The sequence below is a fragment of the Rhopalosiphum padi genome, chromosome 2, assembly GCF_020882245.1.
Source record: "Rhopalosiphum padi isolate XX-2018 chromosome 2, ASM2088224v1, whole genome shotgun sequence".
NCBI lineage: Eukaryota > Metazoa > Arthropoda > Insecta > Hemiptera > Aphididae > Rhopalosiphum > Rhopalosiphum padi.
This window is the reverse complement of record NC_083598.1, coordinates 17,098,457-17,110,409: the sequence shown is the minus strand read 5'-3', so window position 1 is coordinate 17,110,409 and position 11,953 is coordinate 17,098,457. Positions and strand designations below refer to the sequence as shown.

General features: G+C 24.1%; 1 protein-coding gene across 1 annotated transcript in view; it reads right to left on the bottom strand.

Moving 5' to 3' along the window:
• Positions 1–11,953, bottom strand: part of LOC132919542 (muscle-specific protein 300 kDa) — a 135,809-nt gene that overhangs the window by 114,465 nt on the left and 9,391 nt on the right. Inside the window, exons 3-31 of the mRNA XM_060981223.1 lie at positions 10,018–10,079; positions 9,850–9,945; positions 9,705–9,788; positions 9,536–9,628; positions 9,430–9,465; positions 9,144–9,301; positions 8,872–9,067; positions 8,600–8,797; positions 8,350–8,496; positions 8,114–8,278; positions 7,886–8,047; positions 7,305–7,724; positions 7,091–7,231; positions 6,849–7,013; positions 6,658–6,787; positions 4,897–5,090; positions 4,647–4,832; positions 4,446–4,580; positions 4,240–4,377; positions 4,025–4,186; positions 3,648–3,962; positions 3,331–3,555; positions 2,725–3,252; positions 2,316–2,598; positions 1,853–2,103; positions 1,477–1,779; positions 1,204–1,403; positions 404–635; positions 35–327 (exon numbers count right to left, since the gene is read on the bottom strand). Coding sequence (XP_060837206.1) covers positions 35–327; positions 404–635; positions 1,204–1,403; positions 1,477–1,779; positions 1,853–2,103; positions 2,316–2,598; positions 2,725–3,252; positions 3,331–3,555; positions 3,648–3,962; positions 4,025–4,186; positions 4,240–4,377; positions 4,446–4,580; positions 4,647–4,832; positions 4,897–5,090; positions 6,658–6,787; positions 6,849–7,013; positions 7,091–7,231; positions 7,305–7,724; positions 7,886–8,047; positions 8,114–8,278; positions 8,350–8,496; positions 8,600–8,797; positions 8,872–9,067; positions 9,144–9,301; positions 9,430–9,465; positions 9,536–9,628; positions 9,705–9,788; positions 9,850–9,945; positions 10,018–10,079 — 5,698 coding nt within the window. The remainder of the gene's footprint in view (positions 1–34; positions 328–403; positions 636–1,203; positions 1,404–1,476; positions 1,780–1,852; positions 2,104–2,315; positions 2,599–2,724; positions 3,253–3,330; positions 3,556–3,647; positions 3,963–4,024; positions 4,187–4,239; positions 4,378–4,445; positions 4,581–4,646; positions 4,833–4,896; positions 5,091–6,657; positions 6,788–6,848; positions 7,014–7,090; positions 7,232–7,304; positions 7,725–7,885; positions 8,048–8,113; positions 8,279–8,349; positions 8,497–8,599; positions 8,798–8,871; positions 9,068–9,143; positions 9,302–9,429; positions 9,466–9,535; positions 9,629–9,704; positions 9,789–9,849; positions 9,946–10,017; positions 10,080–11,953) is intronic.

Genomic DNA, 11,953 nt, shown 5'->3' with positions numbered 1-11,953 from the left:
TTATTCTACTAAACCAATATAATATTTTACTTACTGAATTTGTGTCAATTTCAATTTTAACTGATTAAATTGATCTGTAACTGATAATCCTGGAATAGTAGTTTTACTTTGTTGCAATAAGTGTTCAATTGAATCTATATTATTTTTCCACATTTCTACTTCTTCAGAACAAGCACTTATATCATTTATTAAGTTCACTTTATCTTGATTTGTATCGAATTGGAATTCAGCATGCTTCAATTTTCCTAATAATGTTTCATTCCAGATAAAAAATTCATTTGTTTTTTCAAGTACAATTTTTTTCTTTTGCATTAAATCTTGAAGTTCCTAAAAAAATAAAATAAAAAGTTTAAATACATATTATTTAAAAGAATATTATTAAAATTAATTATAAAATACTTACTTTAAATTGCATAGTTGATTGTTGTATTGAAGCATTATCATTAAAATGTTTAAAATCATCTTCAATTTCAGTAAATAATGACTGTTTTTCCATATGTTCTTCAGTAAACGTGTGAAGCTTTTTCAATATTTCTTCAATTGAAGTACTTGGAACAATATTGCATTTATTTACTTTTGAATCCAATTCATTTAACCATTCACAAAACGTATTTACTTTGATTTCATGTTCTTTTCTAAAATGTTTTATATATTATCATTTCTCAATTCTATAGAATATAGATACTACTACATTAATTAAATAAGTTAAAAAATCAAAAATATATTGTCAAGAGAGAAATCCAATGATTCTTTCTTATTAAGTTAGATTATAAATATTAAATTTACCATCTAATTTATGTAAAAATTAATGCATAATGAAGTGAAACAACTATAAAAAGCTTTAAGCATACTATATGTAATTTCAAATGCAACCTAAGTTTATCTTATTTTAATAAATATATTTAATTAAGCTACAACCAGTTATATAAATAATTATAATTAAAAATGTATATTAACTATGTTAAGTTAATAACTTATTAAACAATTATAATATATATTATTATTTATAAAAACTTATATTATCCATAGGATATTAATTACTAATATTTATAAAAAAAATATGAATAAACCTACATATTAATTATACATGTTATAAAAAATATCATTTTTTAGTAAAAAAAACAATATAACTAAGATAATCTTTACGTTATATTATAAATAATGTTATTAAATATTTAAATATAATTAATTCAATTTAGGTACTTGTCTGAAATAATATTGGAAATTGTTTGCATTTGTTCATGCATTAGCTTTAAATATTCATTATTTTTGGCTTTTAAAATAGACAACTTCTCCTTAATATCACTAGTAGTTTCAAGTGAAAAATGTTGGTTTAGCCCATTAAGATTTTGTGAAAGACTAGAAATTTCACTTAGACATTCATTAAGTTCTTGAGTTAATGCCTAAAATTAACACATGGTATGTATATAAATTTATGGTTCAAGATAAAGAAAATAATTGATAGTTTTTAGGCACCTTATGTTCCATTAATTTTTTTTCAAGTAAATCTTCGGAAATTGATTGATTTATAATTAATTCTTTTAATTCAGATAACAACGGTTGATTTAGTTTTTCTTCTATTTTTTGAGCTTTTTCATTTAATTCTTTCCAGTTACATAACAATCTTTGTAAACGAGTAGTTTGTTGTACTGCTGATGATTGTACAGATATACAACGGGACTGAATTGCATCTACTTCATTTAAAATAACTGCAGTTTTGTTTTCAGAAGTTATTGACTTAAGATCTTCAATTTTTTCTTGGCACTCCAAGTTGATCAACTAATCAAAAAACAACCAAATGATATAAAAATATTATTTTAATAATATACTTTTTAATTTTAACACAACATACTTGTGTAGTTTTTAACCAATCATTGGCCATTTGCAATGTGATTGGTTTAACATGATCGGTATTTATTTTTTTTTCCACATTTTCTAACCAAGGTCTAATTTCTTCTAACTTAGCTTTATGAACTTGCCACTCATTAAGATCAATATTGATTTCTTCGTTCTTACGATTAGTGTTACACTCTAAATTTAAAATGGACATTCTTACTTCATCCAAATCTTGTCTGAGTTTTTGTGTTTCATTCGTATCACTTTCTAAAAATAATAAATTAAATAAATATATAATTAAATTTCTATCTAAAATATGTTTAGTTTATAATATTGTATTACTTAATATATACACATAAACAGAAACAAATCTGCTACGCATTATGTAATATAAAAAATCAATGATGTCATTTAAAAATCAAAAGTTAATAAAGTAATCTCATTGTGGATTTTACACAATATTTAAAACAATTTACTACCTTTTTCAAAACTATGTAGATCTTCTGTTAAACGTTCTAAGCTATTTCGCTGTTTTTGTAGTTCATCTTGAACTTCTTCAATTCCTCGAGCCTTAATCTCAGGATTTGTTTGCTCTTGTTGTATTCTTTCTATAACAGCAGGAGCTGATTCAACAGACCATACATGTATTTTATTTAATCCTGAATCTAATTCACATAGTTTCATTGAGAGCTTTTCTAATCTCTGTGTTTCTTTATCCACTGTTTGAATTGTTTCCACTAATTTATTTTCTATCATACTAATCTGTATAACATAAAATAAAAACAAATTTAAATTTATTTACAACAAAAATTGTTATCAAAACTAGTTATTTTTTAATAAATTAAAATAAAATTTTATAGTTATGATAATAAGTTTTTATAATATTACTTCATTTTCAATTGCAAATTCTTTTTCAGGAATATGTAAATTTTGTGATATATCTCTTAATTTGTTCAACATGTTTTCAGCTGCTTCTCGCAAAGCAAGACTTAGTTCTTGTTTACTTCTTAATTGCATTGAAATTTCTTTTGAGTTATGTTTATTATCATCAGATACTGTTTTTAATTCATTTTCAGCTTTTTTAATTATTTCCATTACTTCATTTTTAGTTTTTGTGTAATCTATTAATAACCTTTGAGCATTTTTTAACTTATTGAATTTATCAATAGAATCATTATATACAAAACTCCAATCTGTTTCCAATTTGGAAACAAGTTGAGGAATAAAGTTTGGCACAGAAGAGGCATTTTTCACTAACTGCTTTCCTCGCTGCAATGTTGACATTACAATTGTTCGTTGTTTATCAAGTTTTTCAATTATTTGTTCCTGATTTTTAATGAGTTCACTTAAATCATCCCGTGATTCCCCTTTATTAAGTAATTGTTCATCTTTGGCTTTTTCTAATATTTTTCCAATCTAACAAAACAATTAATGTATACAAATAAATTAAATTTGGAATAAAAAAGAAATGTATATGAATATAAATCAACTAACTTCTGTAACTTCTTTTTTGTATACAAAACATTTGGTATACATCTCAGTTTTAGTTATTGTCATGTCAATGGTTGGTATTAAATGTTTATATCGACCAATTAATTCTTCAAGATTTTTTTGTTCTACTTGTTGCTGTTTTTCAGATACATAAGGTAATAGACTATCTAGTACTTGAACCATCCATTTCATATCATCGCGTTTACTATCTACATCACGACAAATTTCCTGAGAACAAAATGTATTATACAATATGTATTATGTATATATACAGAATATAATATAAAAGCAATAAAATATTAATTAAATTAAACATTTACTTGGAAAATAGATTTTTCAATTTCAAATTCTTCATCATTTAAAAGTCCTTTTAATAATCTCTCAACGCTTACATCAACTGCATTCATCCATTTTTCTAGATTATTAAATTTAGATTTATAATCTTCAAGTTGATTAGGTATTTGTTTACATTTTTGTCTCATCTCCGCAGTTCTTTTTTCTATGCTTTCAAATCGATTGATTGATTTGTTTAGACTTGAATCAATAGATGGATTTGATATTTTTTTACTTTCGACAGACATATTATTTAAACATGATTTTAGTTCTTTAATAATCATACCATTATCAAAGTATTCCTAAATATCATTAAATTAAGATTAGTAAGCATACATATAATAATAAAGTGAATTACTCTTACAATGTTCCTTCTTAGTATTAAGTTGATATTTTCATTTCTACTAAGCATTTGTTGTTCAATGTTAAGTTCTTTTTCTGCTTCATTTATACATTGATTAAATGTAATTTCATTCAGTTTAAATTCAACTCTTTTCATGTACGCGGGGACCATACTCAAACATTCCTATAAACAATATAAATCAACATTTGGTAATCGGTTATGTAATGCAATATTACTTGATATTTTAACTTTATTGCTTTAGATCTATGTTTTATTGTTTCTTGTTCACTTGGTAAAATACACCTAAGTAATTCACCTTCAACATTTTCTAACTCAGCAATCCATTTATTATTATTTGAATATTCAAAATACCCCTAAAAAAATACAATTTTCATAAATATTATTTAACAGTAGATTAAATTTCTGTTTTAAGTAAACTTACTTTTTGAGATTCTAAATTTTGTCTTGAACTTGTCTGTTCCTCTAAAAATATTTGTTTACTAGTCTCAATCCAGTCTAGTATAACTTTTTCTATTTCGATAAAATTATGCCAACATCTTAAAGTTTGTTGTAATTTCTATATAATTAAAAAAGTTTAGATATTTATTGATAACAATATTAAAATATACTATTATATTCATACCATATCCCACTGTTGACATTCTTGAGTTATTCTAGAAAATTTAGCGTTCAAGTCAGCCATTGTTTGTACAAACTCTGAATTATTTCCTTGATCTTTCTCTGGTTGAATTGATTTAATAATGCTTTGGAATATTTTATTTTTGCTAGATAACATAGACTGGTAATACGACATGCGTATTATAATGCTCTAAAATTTAAATTTAAAATTAAATTAACTTTTAAAATCATAACCAAATATGAGTTTAACTTGCCTTTAAATATTCAATATCTCCATGTAATTCTTTTTGACTTTTACTTAATTTTAATGTGGATAAAAATTCTTCACAATTATTTAACCAATGATTTATTTCTTGTTGACCTGTCTCAAGAGCATCATACTGAACAAGCATATGATGAAGAGCATTTAATTGTACAGGAATGCTTGCTCTAATATTGACAAGAGATTCTATAAACACATCAAAACAAATTAAAACACACTGTTAGGTATATAGGTGATCATACATTTTTAACATGATATGGATTTTTTTCTTTAAATTTAAACATTAAAGGTTAAAATGTATACATAAATTATATAACATGTACAAAATTAGAAGGCTGGGCAAGTTAACTAATTATTTTAACTCATTAAATTAAGTTAATACAGAAAAATGTAAGTCAAGTTTAAAGTTAAAAGTTACTTTTTTTATTTATTCAACTCATTAAAAGTTAATTTGAAAAAAAAGTAACTTACCTTAGTTAAAAATAATTTAGTTTTATTTTTTTTCGTATTAAATTAATTATATGAATGGTTACAGGAAACAATATGAACAAAATGTTTTGAACAAATAATAATTGTTGACAACACAACAAATTTATTGCTTAATAGTTAATATGTTAAAATCATTCTGAGTTTTCTTGTTAAGTTAGAAGTTACCTATGAAAATAAAAGTAACTCGTTAAATAACTTAACTTTAACTTTTTAACTCGTTAATGCCCAGCCTTACAAAATGATATGTACACCTACTCTAATATATAATAATATATAATATTATAATTTCAATATATATTTTTAGGAACACACATTTTAATGCTGAAAAAAAAAAGTTCAATAAGTCTAATGCAGGACCTAGGATTGAATTAAAACACAAGCATTATAAGCTATAACATATAGAACTATGATTGGCCACTGATTTAGAGGTATCATCCATAAACTTTCTATTTAAAGTAAAAATATTTTTTTGATATAAAATTCAATTTGTTTAAAAAAATTGTTGTTTTGTTGAAGTATAGGAGTTTATTATACTTTAAAAAATATATTGTATTCATACCTAAAACAATGTAGTTGTACTTTTGTTTAATTTAAATTGTTTATATCAGTTGGGCCACAGTTAGGCCATATGATGGGGAATACTGCATATGATTTTACATTTATCATTTACAAATTTCAAATAAAATAAATTCATGTAATTTTATTTTATTTTATTATTTTACTTATTTATTCAACTCCAATAAATATGAGTTTATGTATATTGATTGAAAAATGTAAGATATAAGTACAAAATGTTAACAAACACAAATTAAATGTTAAAAAAATATTTTTACACAGAACTTATTATTAAAATAAGAACACTAATTATCTACAACCTACCATCACCATAGGTATTAATCCTAACTTGGCACTCTGGCAGCCAGTGCCTTTATAGATTATAAATTAAACATGGACATAGTATAAAAAATAATAACATAATACTTATGAATTCAATTTATTTTTGTTTAATAATTTGTAAGCAGCTTTTTATTTTTTAAGGAATTTACTGAGAAAATTTATAAAAAAAAAAAAAACGATTTTTTGATCACTTAACAAATTAATTAAATACCATGTAAATTTAAAACAAAAACAGGTCATTATAAAACCATAATATAGTTAAGATATTATTATCTCAAGTGTTTTGTTCAGAATACATAAAATAACAAAATACCTTATATATATATATATACATTATACATTATACATTTATATTAAATTGACTTGCCTTTTTCTTTTTTAACACATAACATCATCTCATTGACTTCATCTCTTGTTAAATCTTTTATTAGCACTTGAAATTTTTTACTGATTGTCTTAAAAAGATCATCCATTTGATCTAATTGTGTTTGAAGATTCTAAAAAACATTTTGTTTGAATTGGGATAATTTTCAGATAATTATAATAATATTATCATACTTGGATGTCACTTAAGTAATCTTTAATTTTTTGGGACGAACTTAAATGTATTGATGACATAATTTGTTCTGCTCTTATATTCCATTTGTGTAATGTGTCCAATCCTTCTAAAAATTCTTTACGATTTCTAATCATATCACCAGAGTGCATATAATCTTTAGCTTTCTATAAGAAAAAAAATAGTATTTATTATAACTTATATAAATTTGTCTGAATAAGTTATTTGATTATATTCTATTTACCAAAAATATACTTTCCCACGTAGTTGTAATACTTTGGAACTCTTGCTTTAATTCAATACAAATTAAATCTTCACATGTTGCAATTAAAAAACTTACAGTATCATTAAGTAATTCATATTTTTCCTTCCAGACACCAATATCCTAAGAACAAAATATAACTCATTCATTTATCATTAAATAATATATACATAAAAATTAAAGTTTACTTAAATACCTGGAAAAAATCAATCCGTTGTTCGTGTGGCAAATTAATTTTTTTAACAGCATCCCCTAACCATGCTTTCATATCTTCAGATAATGATTTCCATCGTCTCCAATATGAAATTACTTCTTCAAGCATACTTTGTGCACATCTCAGCTCCATTGCAATACTTTTCCATTGTTCAGCAGTCTGTCTCATGAATTTTTCAATTGCAATTGTCTCTTTATACTCTATACGGCATTCATGTTTATATTCTTGTACGACATTTTGCATATCTATAAATGCTTTATTAAATTCTTGAAATATATTATTTCCTATAACGAAATTGTTGTATCTTTCGAGAAGCTGCAAAACATCCTGATGACGGCCATATTTAACAGTCCATGCTTTTAGTTTATTTTCAGTCAAATTTAAAAATGCAATCAAACAACACTAAAAATAAATAAACTTTCTGTCATTTTTGTAGGGTACATGCTTTTAGTTACAGTTCAATCAATCAAATTCATCATATTATATTTTAATACTTGCAAGTAATTTCAATTTTTTTTTCGCTGAAATATTATTTTAGTTCAACTATAAGCTACAAAAAATACCTTGTGTTCTAAAAATTTTAGATGAGTTCGACGTTTATGTGAATCTACTTCGATACTATCCAGACGTCTTGATAGATCATTCACTTCTTTGTTTTGGTTTTTAGTTCTAACCAATAAATCATTGAATTTTTGTTGAACTTCAGGTAAATCAGCAAAAAATGTCTATAATGATAATGTTTAAATTAAATGTCTTTAAAAGTTTAAAATACAATATAAATCAATTTGTACTTTATGATCTTCCAGTTTTTTACTAATTATAACAGCAGTCTCCTCATTCATAATAGTTGGGATATTATTATCGTTTATGAGTTGCTCAGCTTTTGTAATCCATTCTCCAATTACTTTAAATGGTTCTGGTAAATAGAGGTCTAACTGCCATTGCCAATTTTTCATCTGTAAGAAAATTTATGATACATATTAGGATTTTGAACATTATAAAATATTAAAGCTTGAATTTCTTTTACTAGATTATCTAATAACGTCCATAGTTTTTCTAATTCTTTCCAGGATTGTACCGAAATACCAATTGACGAACCAGAATTACAGATTTTCTTTAGCCTGTTATATAAATGACTCATAGAAACAATTTCATCTTGGGCAGTTGAAAATTCCTAATAAAAATGCATAAATATTATTATATAATTATTTTTATCCAGTTATATATACTAAAATAGTAAAATACTTATATTAATTGCTATTTTTATAATTACTAACCAAAAAATCTTGAGATAAATTTTGAGACCAAGACAGGTATTGAGTTTTTTCCATTAACCACGTTAAAAGAAGATTATAGTCTTTCTGAATTTTATCGATTGATTCACCACTTTCACTTCGAACTTCAGGATATTTATGCACAAATTGCGCTACATATGTCATAACCGATCTTTCGTCCGGCCGATCTACATCGACATCCTAAAAATAAGTTTTAGATGAATAATACAAATATATAAGCTACATTAAAATATTATAATCATCATTAAACATACTTCTGGATCCAACAAACGAGTAATTCCTAAATCTTGTTCAGCGACATTAAATGCAGTTTCTAGTCTGGTACGGTTTGTTTCGTTTTTCAAAGTAGTTATATCAATTAAATTTGTTTGTATAGTATCTATAATGGTTAGAAAAGCTATACCATCTCTCCAACTTGGTCCAAAATCTTTTACTTTTATATTACTTTCCCTAAGTTAAGCAAAGATATTATAAGTTTAAGTAATATACTGCTTTTTAATATAATTATAAATTAACCAATACGTACTTTGGTATTACCGTTCCAACCCACTTTAACAGTGTTTTTTTAGCACCATCTGCTTTCCGGTTGATTTCCATTGTAGGAGATCGAATACTTTCCAAGCTACTCGTACTTCCACTAAAAGAGTAGTTCAATGACGAGAGTCCTTTTGTATTTTCTTCAATCTGTTATAAAACAATGTAGAAGCTTAAAGAAATATACCAGATTATAATAATATTTATTTTACATTCTACAAGTGGCAACCGTTTTTTATAATTATTATTTAATGTTCGAAATGTTTAGCTATACTCACGTCATTATTTGTAACAGTAATTCCAGTTTTACGAAGCTTAGAATTTAATTTTACAATAATTTAATAAAATAAAAAGTAAACAATTTCTAAATTATAATTGTATTACCTGGAAATATAAAATTATAGTCCAAATGAGCCCTAATACTATAGGAGGTCGCCCATCAACAATATCAGCAGAATTTATATTTACTAATTTGATCTAAAAAAATATATTTACATCCAAATATTTTAAAATCTTTAATTTATATTATGTATCCATAAAGATCGTTACTTACCCGTTTACTTTGTAAAAATTGTATTGCAGAATTTACATTACTCAAAAAATGCGGCCTCCTCATGTTACGACCACGCTCAATAGCCTTAAAAAAATTTTTTTGTTAGTCAGGAATTTATTTTAATTACATTTTAATCGATATCTACCAATCTTTCTCCTGATAAAACTTCCAACAAAGCAAGTAATTTAGTACCATCTTTAAGATCTTCGATCAAATCATCAATTTTCAGTGGCGGTATCCTCTACAACATAACAATGATTAAAATTATTTGATCGAATATACAATATTTTGATTTTTGATATGTGCACATTACTTGGCTTAAATATGAGTTTATCCAGTTAACAAAGGTCTTCTTCTGCACTCTCTCCTGTTCGTCTATATACGTTAGGAATAAAACACACGAACATTATATTGATATTAGTTACATGCGCCTTAAGGCTGCTTTATTCAAATAAAATATAACATAGTGAAATCATAAAGATTCCGTGTGCAATTGTAATTTATAATATTGTTTTAAAAACATGAAATATATAGGACAGTAGATCACTCGTTTTTATTTCAGGTTGTCACCGTGCCGGTATATGAACTGACATAATAATAATGCAATAAGGGACAAATGTTTAATCGATACTATTATATTAAACGGCTTAGGAATATCGCACTACAATTTCATTTCTACAAGTCTTACATAACGGCAAAAACCAAATAATCAGCAAGTCTATACTGGTATAATCATTATTGTTGTTATAAACCATAAACAGTACGTCACATTAATATGCAAATAGTAGTTTTTCATTTTAATAAAAGTACGTTTATAAAAGAATGAAAAACTGATTTTTTTTTAATGTATTAAAAAAAAAATAAAATAACTATTAAATCTTTAAGTATAAATTTGTATGAAAAAAATTAAAATTTAATTTAAATACTATATAAACAATACTTAAAAAAATATATATAAAAGTTATATAATAGTTATAATCTAAAAATAAAGTACAATAAAATTTTATTATACATCTAAATTGAATTATGTATCTAATGCTTATAATTTGGAACCTAATTAAATATATTTTTATTTTTATAATAATAATATTATGTATGCCATATGCCGTTTATTTACTTATAAAAACTATAGGAACTAATTTTTAAAAAATAAATCACTGATTATTTGTTTTTAATATAATAACTATTAATAAGCAAAGTTATATTTTATTTTCATATTAGTATTTAGTTATTAATTACTTATGATAAATATAACACATTATTATTATATTTTTAACAAATATTAAATAGGTTAAATAATTGGCATTGCACGCACATATTATACTTGAATTTTGGTTAATTTAGGTACCTATTTCAGAAAAAAAAATCATTCATAGGTTTCGGGTTTTCTAATTTGTTAAGGTTTTATGCGAGTGTTACAGTTTTTTGTTAATTCGAGTGCAAAATTTGTTAAATAAATAATATAGCTAAAAATATGTTAAAATAAGGTCATGTTGTACAAATCTTCAAAAATCTGGAATAAGCATCTTATGAGTGACAAAGAATAGTTAATTTAAATACTTTGGTATTTTAACCAATTACTTTAAACCTTCATACCCACAAGTCACAACCTACGTATTTTATTTAGATTATAATCAATGTATTCAAATGTACTTTTAACGGATAACCTAATGTATATATTTAAAGGTATATAAAGCTTTAAGATTTAAATACGTGTTTTAATTAGATAAACGGTAATCTTTTGACGTTTAAAAACTTTTTTTAACAATAATGAATAAACTAATAAGAAACGAGTCACAGACATGCAATACTTATACATTCAATGATGGCGATACTATGTATATGAAAATATAAAAAAAAAACTACATTTACCATAAACAATTGTAACATTTTGCACAAGACGTTCTATTGAAACTAAATTTATAACAATAACCGGTTTAGTATTTTAGTTTATGAATAATACAATTTAAAAAGGGACGATTTTCTAAAACCATCAAGTACAAATAAGTAAAATTATAAACGCAATCAATATTTTAAAATATAAGTAAGTATTATGACGTTTTCGTTAAAGAAAAAAAATTAGATGGATATACGTATTATCTATATAAATATAAAAATTTAGCAATTAAATAAAACATACAATTATTATATATTAGATATTATAATATCATTGAAATATTCAGTAATCTCGTATCCATTTCACAGTAAGTATAGTAGCAACTAGCTAAATTATATTATATTTGTAACTG